This window comes from Phacochoerus africanus, chromosome 15 (genome assembly GCF_016906955.1).
Source record: "Phacochoerus africanus isolate WHEZ1 chromosome 15, ROS_Pafr_v1, whole genome shotgun sequence".
In the NCBI taxonomy this organism is placed as follows: Eukaryota; Metazoa; Chordata; class Mammalia; order Artiodactyla; family Suidae; genus Phacochoerus; species Phacochoerus africanus.
The window spans coordinates 87,602,416-87,619,423 of NC_062558.1; the positions used below are offsets into that span (position 1 = coordinate 87,602,416).

General features: G+C 42.9%; 1 protein-coding gene across 2 annotated transcripts in view; it reads right to left on the reverse strand.

The window, feature by feature from the left end:
• Positions 1-17,008, reverse strand: part of GRID1 (glutamate ionotropic receptor delta type subunit 1) — a 686,225-nt gene that overhangs the window by 222,037 nt on the left and 447,180 nt on the right. For both annotated transcript variants that reach the window (XM_047761781.1, XM_047761782.1), the window contains exon 6: positions 8,744-8,914. In XM_047761781.1, coding sequence (XP_047617737.1) covers positions 8,744-8,914 — 171 coding nt within the window. The remainder of the gene's footprint in view (positions 1-8,743; positions 8,915-17,008) is intronic.

The window sequence follows — 17,008 nt, forward strand, 5'->3', positions numbered from 1 at the left end:
GTGGCCTAGGAACGCTGCAGCACAAAAGTGGCAAATGACTGAAAAAGGATTTCAGGTGAGCATAGACTTGAGAAGCAAAAGAAAGGCCAGAGTGTTGAGGCCAAGGGGATAGCAGAGGAAAGGCCTGGATACACAGCTAAAGACCTGGGGCCAGGTCAGAGACATCAGAGTGAAGTCAGAGGCAGACAAGAGCCAGAGCTGCGACAGGGGTTGAGGCTCTCCTGGGAGCATGTGGCCTCCAGTCTAAGTGCGGACACAGCTGTTAGTGGCCTGACTGGTTCAGCCGGCACCCCTAGAGATGCATGCCAGGGTCCTCTTTGTGTCATAAAGAACAATTCACTCTACCACATAGCAGGTGATCTGGGAGGAGGAGCAAGAACGTGGATTCATCATAGCCTGGGCCAGCATGGCTCACTGTCTCACTCCCTGTGCGGACAGCAGCACATGGAGAGAGCACATGCTTGATGGATGCCTATCGTATGTGTGAACTGAATCTCCTCTTGCACTCATTTGCCAGGTGATGTTGAACAAGTCCTTTAAAGCTCTAGCCTTATTCTGACAATAAAACACAGTGTGATCGGTGGCCCTGGAGACGTGCAGTGGGGCAGCCCTGTGAAATGTAGCCAAATATACCCCATGTGCCCAGGACCAGCCTAAGCTCTTTGCACATATTTTTGGTTTAGAAGGGAACAGAGACAGAAGGAGTGGAACAGGAATTAAAGGACCCAAGCAGAGCTTACCAGGGGTGTCTCAATGGCTGGGGCCCAGTATGGGTCTGGCACAAAGAAGCATGGGGACTATTGCAAAAAGGAACTTCTATCTGCCAACACCACTTGCCCTTTCCCCCAGTGCCCCTCAGTCTGAAAGCTTTTCAAGGGCAAGCAGGGGTCATATCTGGCTTCTGAAGCTTCTGGATCAAAAGACTGAGCATGGATCTGCTCTGGGCATCACATCTCCAACACTGCCTGAAATTTGCTCACCTGGGTGCATGTCCCTAGCTTCCTCCTGGCCCAGCAGCAAGGTCACAACTGCCAAAGCCCTCTGGGCCTGCCAGGCTTTTCAGATCTGCATATCATGAGGTGCCCTCTGAGGAAAAGGCCACTTCTCTGCTCCCAGGGTGTTCTATAAAACCTGCCAAGGAAGGCCCAGAGCAGCACCTCTACAATACCCTGACCCAAGTTCCTGAAAGGGAGGTGGCTTGGGCCACTTCAAAGGCCTGACATTTGCAATGTAGAGCTGGCTCAGCCACAGGAGCCCAGGGCACCGCCCATCCTGGAGCAAGACCACCCATGTGTGCAGGGGACAGGGGAGGCAGGCAAGATATGACTCCATCAGGGGAAGCTTCAGCCCAGTGTCTTTGAGAGGTGCCATGCCCTGTACTCTGTCGCCTGTTGCCCATCCCCATGCACAGGCTCAGGGGTTTTGCCCCGGGGAAGCTTCCTAATGCCCTCTTTACATGGTCACCCCCATGGCCACCACAGTTCAGGAGCCCTCATATCTCCCTGGGGAGGTAGTAACCCCTGGTTACCTTGTCTCCCAGCCCATGCCCTCAGCCTCCACCCTGAACTGAGTCATCCCTCTTGGCGCACATCCTGCCCAGTCACATCTCTAAGGGCTACTGCCCCAGCCTCGGTGTCTGGGCAGCTGCCCTCCTCTCTCACGGATTTCCCAATGCCTCTCACCTCTAACTCTTTGCCTCAGATACACTGAATTTGGCCCCTACTCTCTTCGGCTTCTGGGCCTTTGTATATGCCATTCTCTGTAATGGGAACATGGTCCTGAATGGAGATTAAAACTCCCAATTTATTTGGTGTTTGTGAGAATTCAGAGAGAACATGTGTGAAATGTCTACCATAGGAACTGGCACATACCATGTGCTTAAGGGGTGTTCGTAGAATTAATGGATGCTGAATGAAGAGTTTTAAACCTGTTCTTAGGAAAAAACACAATGGCAAGAGAGGTCAAAGTGTTTGGAAAGATGATGCCTCTTAGAACAGGAGTGATGGAGGACCAAAGGCATGCTGGGAAGGGGAACAGCACCTCCGTATGGGTACACTCCATGTGGAACTGTCCATGTGTAATTGGAATCCGGGGCACGTGTTTCCATGAGAAAGGAGATCCTGGCAAAGCTTACATTGCCAAAATCAATGATCTATGTAAGGTGGGTCCTCATAAGGGGAGTAAGGAAGATGAGAACACATCTGCGGGAGACATAAGAGAATCCAGCCATGGGCTCTTGACTCGGGCTTCAGCTCTTGAGAAAACCAGGTAGACATATCTGGCTGCTGGATGATTAAAGACCAATCCCATGAGGCCAACATGAGGACCAAGGATGGAAAAATAGACTTTGTTTTATATTATTATTATCTTTTTTAGGGCCACACCCACGCATATGGAAGATACCAGGCTAGGGGTCGAATCAGAGCTGCCGCCCTGTACCACAGCCACAGCAACACCAGATCCGAGCTACATTTGTGACCTACACCACAACTCGCAGCAACACCAAACCCCCAACCCAATGAGAGAGGCCAGGGGTCAAACACGAGTCCTCATGGATACTAGTCAGGTTAATTACCACTGAGCCATGATGGAAACTCCAAAAAAATAGATTTTAGTTAAAGAGTTAATACCCAGCATCCCCATTATATCAGTAACTATATTTTATTTAGGAATATACCTTGCATCAGCAGACGCAAAGGCTACCAGTAAGACTGTTAAATTTATCTTCATGAGAAAATGAGGAGAATTTACTTTGGAGTCAAGACCCAGAGAAAGAAAATAGAGCATGGCTAGAGAAAGGGAAGCCAGAAAGATGTGGAGAGAGGATAAGGCACTGGGCAGAGGGGAGGCAGTGGAGCAGCAAACATCCCCCATCCAGGGGGCCTTAGAACATCAGAGGCTGTTTGTGCAGCTACAGTGTAAAAGTCCTCCCTCCCAGTCCCCACCATATATGACACCATCTCTGAGACTTGGATCTGTTGTCTTGTTGACACTAGGAAAGGCACTGATTTCCATCTGGGTTGGGACTGGGTAGGGTGGAGGCAGACCCATTGGAAACCCAGATGATCTGTTTAGTTACTGAGTCCCTAGAAGCAGGACTAGGGCCAGGAGTAAAGGAAATAGAAGCCTCCCCCTAAAATGTGCTGAGATCTTCAGGAGAGCTGTATGCATCCAATCCTGTCTGGACCTCAGCAGGCTGAGATCTGGGCCCACCCCTGTCAGACTGGGAGGGAGAGGCCCTGGAGGATGATGGTCCTGCCTGCTGGCCAGCTGTCTGCCCTCCCAGCACTCTGTGCACATTTCCTCACAGTAAACCTGAGAATTCAAGCAAGTCATATTAGGGTGATCCAGCCTCATCTCTCTCATATACCAGCAGCCGAGGGAATGGTTGTGCATGCACATTATCAAGGTAGCCAGAAGGCAAAAGAAGATGAATGACAGGTAAGGGTCATGGACACATGGGCCAACTGCCTCTCGCCATCAGGCCATCCTTTGCCCAACACCAAGCTGGAAATGTGGGAGATGTTTTCATTATGAAAGGTTGCATTTCCTCCAGGCTTTGAAAGAGCCTACTTTTCTCTTGTCTCCATCATTAATCAAGCAAAGTAGAGACCTCACAGAGGCAAACAGCAGGAACTGACCTCTGACCAGAGCCTCAGACAGACTCTGGCCATCCAGCAAAGTCAGACAAGCAGCCAGCAGAAGGTCCAGCTGGGAGGACAAGCTGACGCCCAGATGTCATAGCTTGAGAAATCCATTCCCAGGTGAGTCCTTTCTGCCAACCTGCTGCCAGCCCACTGGTCCTGAGAGGGGGCATCACAGCCAGGCATGAGGAGGGAGCAGATGATGGCAGAGGGCAAAGGGAATGGGGGATCTCTGCTTACACTGAATTTAAGGTAGAAGTGTTGGAGGGGGACAGACATTTGCTATATCCCAGGCTCCCTCGGCTCCAACTGCACACATGGCCACCTACAGCCACAGCTGCAACCACATACACCCAAGGCAACCACCTGTGCAACTGTCTCTGACAAAGGCATGGATGATCACGCTTCCCACCCTGGTTGCTCCATTGTCCCATCACCCCATGTCTTTAAGGTGAAGTAAACCAGCGAAAGTGACACGACATCCAAGGTAGCTCTGGTGTGAGGCTCACTGTCGTTTAGAGGAAAGGAATCTACAGGCAGGTTGACAAAAAAAACTTGCAAGTCAGGGAAGAGTCAAGAAAGCCCTAAAGAAACAGGGATGCATGGGAGAGGGAGAGGTTTGAAATGTTTTAAACAATTGAGCAAGGGAGCAGTAATTCCACCTATCAAGCCAGTCCACAATTTTAAGATGCACAAAGAAGAGAAATTCCAGCCAGGGGGAGCATTTTATCATAATACCACATTAGTCCCTGCAGCTTAATTCAAGGATGGGGCTCCACAGTGACCATACAACACAGCTTCTATCATTTGCTTGTCCCCCTTTGGAAAAACATTTGAACAGAAATGGAGTAACAATGTAATAGTGTGTCTGTTAGGTCAACTGTAGCCCTGAAGTTGCCAGGCAATGCAGTTGCTACAGGTGTTTCTCAGATCAAGGCTGCCCATAAAATCTGAGCAAGGTCTCAGGGGTCCTTAGGGTCTGGTTGTCACTTTTATTACTGGTTGAGTCTTACAGGCCTTAAAGTAACTTGTTGAGAAAATAAGAACCAGAAACATCCAAATAAGACAGTGCTTTGCAGAGAAAGATAAACAACAGCACTGCAAGCTGGCAAATGTAATACTTTGGGAGCCACTAGAAGCCACTCATTTAGGTATGTTTCTTCCCAAAAGATGTTCTCTTTACTAAGAAGGAACCAAACTGATTTGCTGTAATAGTGCCTGGTTGGCTTTGGAGCAAGGAAAGCCCTCACCAAAGGCCTAACAGAATAAGATGGAGTTTCTGAGGCCAGCTCAGTGCAGAAGCAAAGCGATGGATGATTCTTATAAAAATTCCATTTCTGATGGTTCTCATGAAAACTTCTAATCCAGAATTATCATCCTAAGAGCAGCTGTCTGAGGGAGGAACTAAAGATGGACTTGAGAGCTCCATTTCCAAAAGGATTTTCATTAATTTCATCAAGACAAAGTTAATAATCCATGACATCACTTTTTTTCCCTTCAGTTGGTTGTGCTAAACATGTTAGAGTCTTCTCGATAAATCTCACAGCTAGAGGCTAGTAGAAATTAGTTTGCCTTCTACACCGTCATTAAGAAAGAAAGAAGTGGTAATAGCTACTGAGGAAACTTGAGGGGAATGGCTTCTAAATGAGATGAATCTACAGGCTGCCCAAATGGCTGTTGGGTAGGATGGGTAAATAAATCCACATTCGCCTCTCATCACATCCCGCACAAGGAGGCAGATGCAACGAATGGAGATAGATTCCTTTAATAAAGTATTTTATTTATAGATATATAAAGAGGCTTCTAGAGACAGTTTAACGTAGGTTAAGACCTGCATTCTTAACAGATCCACCCCATCAGTCTTTACTGAGCATCTCCAATGAGCAGGGTCTTGTGTGAAGAGCTGAGCAGGTCACAAAGATGTGGCCTCTTCTCTCCCACACAAGGCAGCGCTGACTGAGCTCCTGTATGACTGATGCAGACAGACAGAACGTGGTGCATGATGCCAAGGATAAGGGGCTGGACAGGCGGCAAGTGTTCCCCCACCCACCGTGAGGCTTTCAAAGAGCATGCTTGGGAAGACAGTGGACTACACCACACAAAAAAGAAAAACGAGGCCCTGTTCAGCCTTTCATGGAAAGCCCAAGCACACCTGACCACCTCCTCTCCAACAACGCTGTTAATAGCTCAGCCGTGCTCTAAATGCTTTGTAGATATTCTCTCATTTAATTTTCATTGTGACTCTGAGGGGTAGGTAATATTCTAATCCTCAATACACAGAGGAGAAAACCAAGGCACAGGCTGACAAATAAATAATAAATTAAATAATAAGCTAATCACTAGGGTTACTAGGATTTCAACCCAAGAAAGCTCTCTCCTGTGCTGTTGCTGTTGCTGCTGCTGCTGCTGCTACAACTTCTACTGTTATCTACCGCTGCTTCTCCTACGACTGCTACCACTACTGTTAGTACTCCTGCTGCTGCTACTATTACTACTGCTACTACTACTAACACTACTATAGCTATTGCTGCTGTTACTGTGACTACTGCTATTACTGCTACTGCTGCTATTACTATTATTGTTATTACTGATGTTACTACTGCTACTCCTGCTGCTGCTGCTATCACTGCTACTGCTACTGTTACTACTACTACTGCTGCTGCTACTGTTAGTGCTACTATTACTACTCTTGCTTTTACTACTCCTAATACTGATACTACTATTACTACTACTAAAGCCATTGTGGCTGCTACTGTGACTACTGCCTTTATTACTGCTACTGCTATTGCTATTACTAATATTCTATTACTGATGTTATTAGTGCTACTACTACTGCTGCTATTATTGCTACTGCTACTACTACTGTTACTACCATTACCACTGCTGCTGCTACTGTTACTGCTACTACTATTACCACTTGCTGCTAACTAACTGCTACTAGTACTACTAACACTACCATAGCTACTGCTGCTGCTACTGTGACTACTGCCACTATTTCTGCTACTGTTGCTACTGCTGCTAGTACTATTGCTTCTACTACAACTGCTATTAAGATCTGTGATGTTGCTGTTAAATCCTTCTCTTTATATAGTTCCTGGATCTCAGCAGAAACAGAGAGAGGTAGGGTAGCCAGGACTCTAGGTGTGATATCACACTGACCCCATGATGACGACTGGCCACGCACCTCAGAGCCATGGCTTTGCTCATCCTCCTCACAGGTGAATGTCATTTTCAAAAGCATTCCTCACCACCACCATCAATCTCCTTTTCTCTCTTGTCCTCCAGGACAGATTTTCTGTATCCAGTGTGTCTGGCGTGTAACCAAAGGGCTCGCCTGTGCCTTTTGCCAATGGTAAAATGAGTAATCAAGATCTTGAGGAGAAGTACTTTCCTTTCTCCCTCCACCTGACCAGGCAGCATGTGTTGGTGCAATGGGAAGCGATCCTCCTTTCTCCTGGACAAGGAGTGCAATGTGGCTAAGCAAGAACTGGGGGAAATAGGTTGGGGGGTGGGGCAGGATGGGGCAGGGCTGCTGTGTTTTTGGAGAAGGACAAAGTCCTTTGGGGAGAGAGAACCTGGGGAGTCCTTCCACAGAGCGAGATGCAGAGAGTGACAGAGGTGCCTTCCTGTCCTGCCCCAGGTGGGGATGAGCACACATTGCCTGGGTTACATGGTCACACTGCACTTCCATCCACGTGGAGAGTGGGGTAAAATACAGAAGCAGTTGAGAGGCCCCTTCTTTCAAACTCCAGAAAAGAGGAGGGCAGAATAGGTTGAGAGCATCCAAAAATATACATTATTTCATCAAATATCTTCAACCCCTGACCCATATGCCCAGGGTCCTCAAGTCCATGGTCCTGCAGAGGCCTTTGTTCCACTCTCTTGGTCAGCTCTTCACTACCTTGGAAAGACACCAGATATAGTGATGGTTCCCTGGAGCAGTAGAAGGGGGAATCAGAGTTCCTCTAGCTAAAACCTCAGCGTCTTCTGTGATTCTTTATCAACCAAGAACGTATTTCTAGCATTTCCATCTGTTGGATGTTTCTCCCCCCACCCCATGTAAGACTACGGAATGTATTTGATGCTTTGGCAAATCACACATGGACTCAGCCCACTCTAGAGATGTTAAGAACACCCCCTCCCCATACCATGTTATCCCTGATAAAATAATACCAAGATATCCTGGGGTGGGACTGATACCCAGGAGGCATCCTACCTCTACCGTACAGTCCTCATGCCTGGCTGGGTAAAGAAGGTGTAATTAGTTTTGAATGCTGAGTGGCAAAAACTTCTGAGCTGTTTTCACAAGCCCCATTGGGATAAACTTCCTTCTATTATGTGGCTCCCACCAAGTATCAAATGAAAGTTTTCTTGGGCGCCATATTTCTAGCACAGATGGAGATATTGGGCTGCCAAAAGTCTGTCTCCACAGTGCTTCACTGTGACCCCCCAAACATCCAGGGAGAAAACTACCTCTCACAGAAGGTGCACAGATCCACATCCTCCTCACATGCCCAAGAGGAAATAACCATGGCTGCACCTGCGTCAAGCAAGTGGTGGAATGACTAACTGTAAACATTCTATATTTCCTATCTTAGAAGGAATGGACCAGGTGGGCAAGTGATAGTCCTACCCTTTTGCCCCTCCCTGCTCAGCCGGGATTCCAGCAGTGTTCTGGATGACCCTAAGCCTCAACATTCAGAAGCAACTCCTACATGGAAGAACTTAAAACAGGTTCAAAATAATGACTCCCCACAGAAAAGCTCTGTCCTTAGTCCTGCCAGATGAAGTCATCCCTACAAAAGAGTCATCACAGAAGCCTAAGAGATAGGACTCTCCCTTTCCCAAGTATGCAACTTTTAAATACAAAAGACACCCAGTGAGCTAATATGCCCTGTCTGCAGACAACAGCCATAATTGCCTGCTTATGTGCTTAGAGGCACTGCCCAGTTGACTGGTTTCAATTTCAGCAAATGACAGAGTTCTAGTAATTAAAGGTGGTGGGCAAGATTGTTCAGCCAGAGCTGAGGCACATCATGGCAGGCCAAGCGGACAGGTGAGACTCACTCCTAGAGGGAGATTGGGAGGCAAGCACTGACCTGCAGCATTTGGAGGTAGCCTTCCTGGGGATCGCAGAGCAGAGAGGAGATGCGGTGGTTGTTCCTCATGCATTTCTGGTTGTCCTTTGCAGATGGGAAGATCTGCCGGACCACGGTCATCCTGCCAAGGGCACTGTGGACCAGATCCAGGATCTCTGGGTCACTGATTTCCTGGGAAGATAACCAGAAATGCTTACCATGGACTCATAAACTCATGATCTCTGCAAAAGGCCTAATGGTAGTTGCCAAGGTCAACAGCCTACATAGCCAAAGCCAAAGGGGTTATGAGTTTGGGCCCAAGGTCAAAGAGTTCTTTAGTTGCTTTTTACAGATAATACTTGCTTATCTTAAAATGCCAACAGGACTATTTAACATCTCCCTTAAAAGACAGAAAAGGATATCTACAGCTAAATCACCAATACATTGGCCTCCATGGAGGCAAGTTCTAAAAGAACCAGTGCTGTCAAATGTCACAGTAGGCATTAGCTGGGATTAAAGGCTGAATTTCCCATTGGGAGTCATCCACCTGATTTAGAAAAGGAAAACCAGTTTTCTCTGACATAGGTGACCAAAATGCAATGAGTCTTCCCTAATTCTTTAATAGAATTTTTTTTTTTTTTTTGGCTGCACCCACATTATGTGAAAGTTCCTGGGCCAGGGATCAAACCTGAGCTGCAGCAGTACGAACACTGAAAGAATCCTTAACTGCTAGGACACCAGGGGACTTCCAAAAATTAGATTTTTTTTAAAAAAGAAAATATGCATATACATTTTAAAAAATATATTCATTCATTCATCCACTCACTCATCGCACAAAATCTACCCAACATCTCCTATGTGGTTTGTTCTGTGTTAAGCACTGGGGACATAGCCATGAATGAGTCAGGTTTAATCCCATCTGGTGAAACTAAAGGTCATCATGGGATGAGATATGCTGAGTGATGTCATGCGGAAATCTAGATGCAAAGGAGACCCACTGCACTTCCATGTGAGACAGTTTGCTAAGCTCTTTACACACATTCCTTCATTTGGTATTCACAACAACCTAGGAAATCTATGAGGTAGATCCTATTATTATCATATTTAAAATGAGCACTCATATGCATAGAAATAGCAAAGGGAGCAAGCCACAGGTAGCTCTTTCCAGGATGAGGCTTCTCTGAGGAATTAGCACTGAGGCTGAACCTGAAGGATGAACTGGTTAAGCAAAGTGCTTGCAGGTAGCAAGGAGGTGGAGGAGCAGTGCAGAGCTGTCGGTGCTGCTGAAGGTGAGGGCAGCAGGTGGCACTCAGGGATACCTTCTTCTTGGTACAGGTATCAGGTTGCCCCTCCAACCTGGGGAGGGGCACGGCCACAGGCAGGAGGGAGGGGTGGTCAAAGATACCCTGGAGTTTGTGTCCAGGGACAGATGTGGGTGTGGGATTCCATAAACCCTGCTAAAACAGCCACACTGAAGACAATGAGAAGTCTTGAAAGAATTTAGGCACAAGCAAGCCACACAGATTTACATTTTTAAGAAACCTCTGCCTGCTGTATAGAGAGAGGATTAGAGAAGAACAAACCGTTTCTATGTCTGAAGTCAACACAGGAACTACAAAAATGGACACTCACCAAGGGTTTTAGTGGTGGGAGAGAGTCAGGTTAAGTTCACTGACTCTAAAAAGTGACCCAATGGGTGCTGGTGGCAAGTCAAGGATTTCACTGTGAATAACTGTTTTAAAATTGGTCTTAAGTCTTCTTCCTTGGAGAGTCAATCAGACAGTACAAATAGAGCTATTGAGGTTGGAAATTAGTGATCAGGAGTTTCAAAATCACTTAGTGATCAGGAGTTTCAAAATCACTTAAACAAGAATATAACATGTTTAAAGGTATAAGAGTAAACAAAGTATTTCAGGATCTGTCCAAGGTACTCGATGTGAGTGGGATGAAGAGCCAATTGTAACCATATGCTAGATCTGGGAGAAAGTAAGAAATTAAGAATTGCATCCTTTTAGAATGATCAACAGTTCCTAAGTGTGCAGAATTGCAATAATTTTAAAAGAATTAAAGTGCTATTACATGTCATATCCAGGTTTAAACCATTTAAATTTTGTATTTCAGACAAAAGTCTGTTTAAGGGATGATGATCTTGTTGGATTGGGACCAACTGACAATGAGTGGTGAGGAAACTGCAAACTGTTCATATCTTAAGACCATCAAGAGAGTCAAGCCCAGAACCCAGTTGGGCTTCAGGAACAAAGCAGAGAATGTAGCTGAACCTGGACATTTGTGCTCTGCTCTTAGCTGCCCTGCTAATGGACACCATGCCTCAGCATAGGATAGTAGGAGAGTGATATCACATGCTTATTTAAATTGTAAATTTAAATTGTAGAACTATAAGAAAAAGCAATGAGTAGAGGAGTCAGCTTTACTTGGAGAAGGAATACAAAGAAATTTGTGGTGGTGGGAGGGAGTTACTTAGAAAAACAATGAGATCATGAAGAATGTAATTTGAATTATGCATAAAAACTATCAGAGTCAGCACATCTTGGAAAAGAAATGGCTATGTTATGTACCTTTTATTTTTCTCACTTATTTTTGATGGCAGAGGCCACCATAGAAGCTCTTTTATTAAACCTCTTCTCTCCTACACTTTTAACTTTCTGGAAAGAGAGTATTGTCATTGAATCCCACCCTCCGCCCCTGCCCCCCCACCACTGAACCTCAAGAAGGACCCTGTAAACTGTAAAGCACCTGACTGATAGGGCACACAGTAACTTTCTGGTAGGTGTAACTCTCACCTTCCCTGGCAGCACCACATGGTGTGAGTGACTGAGCCAGGGGAGCCAGGACCTCATCAAGGGGCTGAGTCCCTAGGCCAAGTAGCCCTGATCTCTAGATCATTCCTTTTCAATTCTGCCTACCAAGGACAGAGAAGAGAACTTTGCGCAGCTCTCCCCAGCCCATTAGCTGCTCTAAGACTTCCTCAGAGTAAGGATCTGCTGGATTTCTGCAGATCTCCTTTCTCCCAAGGCCCAGTTCTCACCCACTAACTCTGGGTCAAAGCACATATTCTTGTCTGCCAAAGCACTCCTACCCACCTCCCCACATTTCTGAATCTATACTTAGAGTCCAGCACAGAGATAGCTGCAATCAGATTCTAAGAATCCACAGAAGCAACTCCCATTTGGATTTCTTGGGTGTGATAAGAAGGGTCACCGCTTCTGCCAGAGATACAACCTTCCCTTTGGAGATTTCTAAGCTTGCTTCATCAGTCAGTTCCAGCAGCTCCATGCCAGATCCTTTCTTGTCCTGTTGGCCCCACTTGGTCCCTTCAGTACCACTGGGTTGCATACAGATATCTGCTCACACCCTGCTCACTGCTGTTAGGCACTGCCTCCAGGTTGCACACCAGGTCAGCCTCCAGGCCACTGTGAAGAGCCCTGACCTCTGAGCCTTCCTAATGGTGCAGAGGGAAATCCAAGCAGCCATTTTACACAACCCACTTGGAGAACAAACTTCCTCTTAGTCCCAATAGAGCATTCCTTCTGGACAGTGTTGCTGATGAGCAGAAGAAGCAAGACAAGGTGTACACACTGCATGACCACCACTGACCTCAACAAAGTCAGCCAGGAAGCAGCAAAATAGTAACACATTATACCCAGATACTCACTGAAGTGCTGAAGGGCATAGGTTCAAAATAGATTTTGCTTATTTTGTTACTTTTTAAGTTTGTCTTGTGAAATATATCTTAATTCATAAACATTACAAAAAGTATGAATAATAAAATGATTTCAGTGTGCCTTCCAACAAGCTATAAAATATAACGTGCATCTTGGTTGAATGCCTTCTCTCCAAATGCTTACTGCTTCCTCCTCACCAGGAGCTGCTTTTGTCATGCTATAGCTTATGTATATAACCTAAATAATGTATATCTTATTCTTGTACATTTTGTTTAGCTTTGTGTAAGCTAAACAGTCTGCATGCCTCTTACAATTGTGTTTTAACACAGTGGTTCTCAAACCTTGTTGTGTATCAGGATCACCTGGGGAATTGACAAAATTATAAAGGTCCAGTCCTGTTCCATTTCAACAAGCAAGACTTCTGTGCTCTCCATTAGCTCTCCAGATAATTCCAATGCTCAGCAATGTCTAAAACTCACTGGGTTTAACGTTAAGTTTTTGTGATCTGTTCATAATGGATGCAGCTCTAGTTTATTCATTTTCACAACTGTACCTTACTGCATTGTATACTTATGCCGCAATGTATTTCTCCCTGTTGTGGTTACCATTTGAATGTTTGGCTTGTTTGCTATTAGGAACAAGCCTTTCATATATTTTCCTTGGCTGTATGTCTTGGTGAAGTCCTTTAAGAATTTCTCTATATACCTAGAATTAGAATTCCTCCATAGAAATTCAATTTTACTAGGTAATGTTCAAAATTACTGGGTAATACCATATTTCCAAAGTGTGTTATTTTATAAGTCATTTTTAAAAAGGAAGTTTTGGCTTAATTTATACCTTTTTATCAAAAAGAGTTAGTTTTCTATTTCATTAATTTCTACTCTTTATTATTTTTATTTTTCTATTTTCTTTGGATTTACTAAGTGGTTACTTGTCAAACTTTTTTTCATGTCATTAAGCTGATGACTCTTATACCTTTGGTCTCTCCTGATTAAGTATTTTATATCTACATGCAAACACTGCTTTGTTTGTGTCCCACAGATTATCATATATACTAATTGTATCATTATTTCTAAAAAATCCATCTTGATTTATTTTTGACCCAGGAGTAATTTATTAGGGTTTTTTTTCAAAATTTTACAAATACCGGGGATTTTTTTTGTTTTTGTTTTTTAGTATTCTGCATATTGATTTCTAACTTAAATTCACTGTAATCCTAGAATGTGGACTGTGGTGATAAAACTTACTGAGCTTCACAACGTGACTTATCATATGATCACTTTACATAGATATTTCATGCATTTTCACCGTACAACTGTTTTTGATTTCAGTGGTATATTTTTACGTCCATTAGATAAAGAGTTTTTCTATTTCTCCAGGTATTCAGTCTATATTTTAAAAAAACATATTTTGAACCTCTAATTAGTTACATACAAGTTTGAACTTTGCTCAACTGAACCTTTTATCATCATTTGGATAACCTTTTTATCTCCAGCAATGTATCTTGCCTTATAGTCTACTGACATTAATTTATCTACACCAGTTTTACTTTGGTTAATATCTGCCTGTCCTGTTTCCATTTCTTTGCTATCAATATTTCTCTGTCTCACAGTTTATTTGGGACTCCTGTAAGCAAAATATACCTGACTTGTTATATCTATCTTTGTCATTTTAATAGAAATATGTATTTATATTGGCCTATGATTATATATATATATATCTGGATTGCTCTCATATTATTTATATGACCTATCTTACTGTTTATTTTTTCTTCCTTCCTTTTAGCTTCCTCTTGGAATGATTTTTTTCCTATTTTCATCTTCTTAATCTCTTTTAGAAGTTAAATTCTCTATTTTTCATTCATTGTTTAGAGTAGATATTTTAATATACATAAAAATGTAAAATTAACATTTTTTTACTCTCTTCTTCAATCCTTATCTCTAATCACCATCGTTTCAACTAATGTGATAATGATGTCTAATATTTTAATTCTTTCTGTTTTCCTATTACACATAAATTCCACTGTTTTATACAGTTAATATTTATCTACGTAACCAATATCTATCAATGCATTTATTAAACATTCTTCTCTGGACCTCAAATCTTACATCTGAGATTATTTTTCTCCCCCTGAAATATATTTCAGAATTTTCTTTAATGTGAGCTTGTTGGTGATAAATTTAGTTTTGGTTTTTTTTTTATCTTATGATTTTTATTTTTTCCATTTCAGTTGATTTATAGTGTTCTGTGTTTATTGGAAACTGTATTTTGATCTCATTCTTGAAATAGAAAATTCCAAGCTGACCACTAATTTCTCTTAGAACAGAGAAGATAACATTACACGACATTTTGGCTTCAATTTTTGTCCAGTGTATTCATTTCCTGTGGTTCAAATAAAAGATTATCATAATCTTAGTGGCTTGGGACAACAGAATTTATTTTGTCACAGTTCTGCAGGCCAGAAGTCCAAAATCGGTCTCTCTGGGCTGGCATCAGGATATAGGCAGGGATGTACCCCTTCCTAAGGCTCCAGAAGAGAATCTGTTCCTTGCTCTTACAGTTGCTGGTGGCTGCCAGCATTTCTTGGCTTACAGCCACATCACTCTAATCTCTTCCTCCACAGTTACAATGACTTCTCTTCTGTACAGTTAAATCTCCCTTTTCCTCGCTCTTATAAAAACATCTTGGGTTGCATTTAGGGTCCATCTGGATAATCCGAGATCATCACCCCATTTCAAAATTGTTAACTTAATCACATTGCAAAATCTCACCTGCCATATAAGGTCACACTCACAGTTTCCAGGAATTAGGCCCTTTATGTCTTTGTGGGCCATTATTTGGCCTATGATCTCCAGATATTAGGAATCAGTTAACTGTCATTCCTTTGAAAATGACCTTCATTTTCTCTCTGGATGCTCTTCAGATTTTTCTTGTTCTCTGTTATTCTGCAGTACCACCATGAGGTATGCAGGTGTGAACTTTTTTTTTAAATTCTGTTCCTGATCCTTGGGCTTCCCAAACCTGGGGTTTAGTTTCTTCAATAATTCTAGAGATTTCTAAACTATAATATCTTTTAATATTATTTTCCCCTGTTATCTTTTTAAAAAAATCAACAGTATATTAGATCTTATTCTATCTTCCATGTTTCTTAACCTCTATTTCATATTTTCCATCTTTTGTTTCTCTGGACTATATCCTAAATAATCTCTTTATATTTTCTAGTTCACTAATTCTTTCTATATATGCGCCCATTTTGCCATTTATTTTTAGCTTCAATTATTAGGTTTTTAATTTCCTGAAACTGTTTTTTTCTTTCTTAATTCTGCTTCTTTTAAAATGTATTTTATTCCTTGCTCATATTTTCCCAATATCTCTTTATTTTTGAAACATATCTAAGCATACTGATTTAATATTTTATGTCAAATAATTCTAATATCTAAAGTCACTTCAGATCTGATTAAGCTGTCCCTTTTTTTCTGGATTTCACTCATGATAGCTTGTTTTTTCCCCTCCCTCCCTCCCCGCTTCCTTCCTTCCTGCCTTCCTCTTTTTTTTTATTTCTTCTCCTTTCTTTCTTTCATACATGCAGTCTTACCCTCCTAGAACCTCCTTATGAATTCTTTGAAGTCTGACTGGAGTTGGCATTACTTTGGAGAATATTTACGCTTTCTTCTACCACTCCTAATCTACCACTTCATAATTTAACATTAAATTTTCTTTTGTGCTTTGTTAGGCACCCTAGGTGGTGTGACTTGGGTTACAAGCCCACATGAAAGTTTATCACTTTTCAAAAAAGATCCCTCCTTCTCAAAACTCTTAAGTCAAGATAGGAAATTTCCCTTGCTCTTCCCTTCTGCACAGCAGGTCCATTTGTCATCAATCCTTACACTGAGAATCTAAGTTTCCAACTTTATGTGGAAATCCCTCATTCGATTGGTCCTTACACTGGATCTCATGGGTTCTAGGTCCCACACAGCCAGAAGAACAAAAGCTCAAAGTCCCCACAATTTGACCAATTAAGGCAAAACCTAATCTGAAACTCCACTATTTCCCAGAGTTTCCATTTTCATTTCACATTTTGCTCTATGGACATTACTCTTGACTGTCTGGTGATCTATTTTTAAATATTTAAAAAATACATCGCATCTGCTTTTTAGTTCTTTTCTGTTTGGGAGTGTGATTCAAGCTAATTATTCTTCTATAAAGACATACTACTTGAACTTGTATATAGAATGGTAATTCTTTAAGGCATGACCCTGACCTTTTCCTGGACACATAGCCAGCTTCCAAATTCCTTCCTATATGTCTTGGCTGTGTGACTGACTAAACTTCAGTTCTTATGCTTCAATTGGTATTTGCTTCATTTGACCACCTTTTCCTAAGTTCACAGTCATTCGTGTTAGGAAAAGGGCTATTTCTGAAGGGCCAAGAGAAGCATATCCAACCTTTTCCATTTGGTTGAATGCCAACTGCATTCTTAAATCATCTCACTGTTACAGATGGAAAAAGGTAAATATCCTCCAGGTTCCACCTTATTTTTTTCTCTTGCTCCAGAACACCACCCCCTGCTGAATTTCCCCCTGTCCTCTCCTGGAATCTAGGT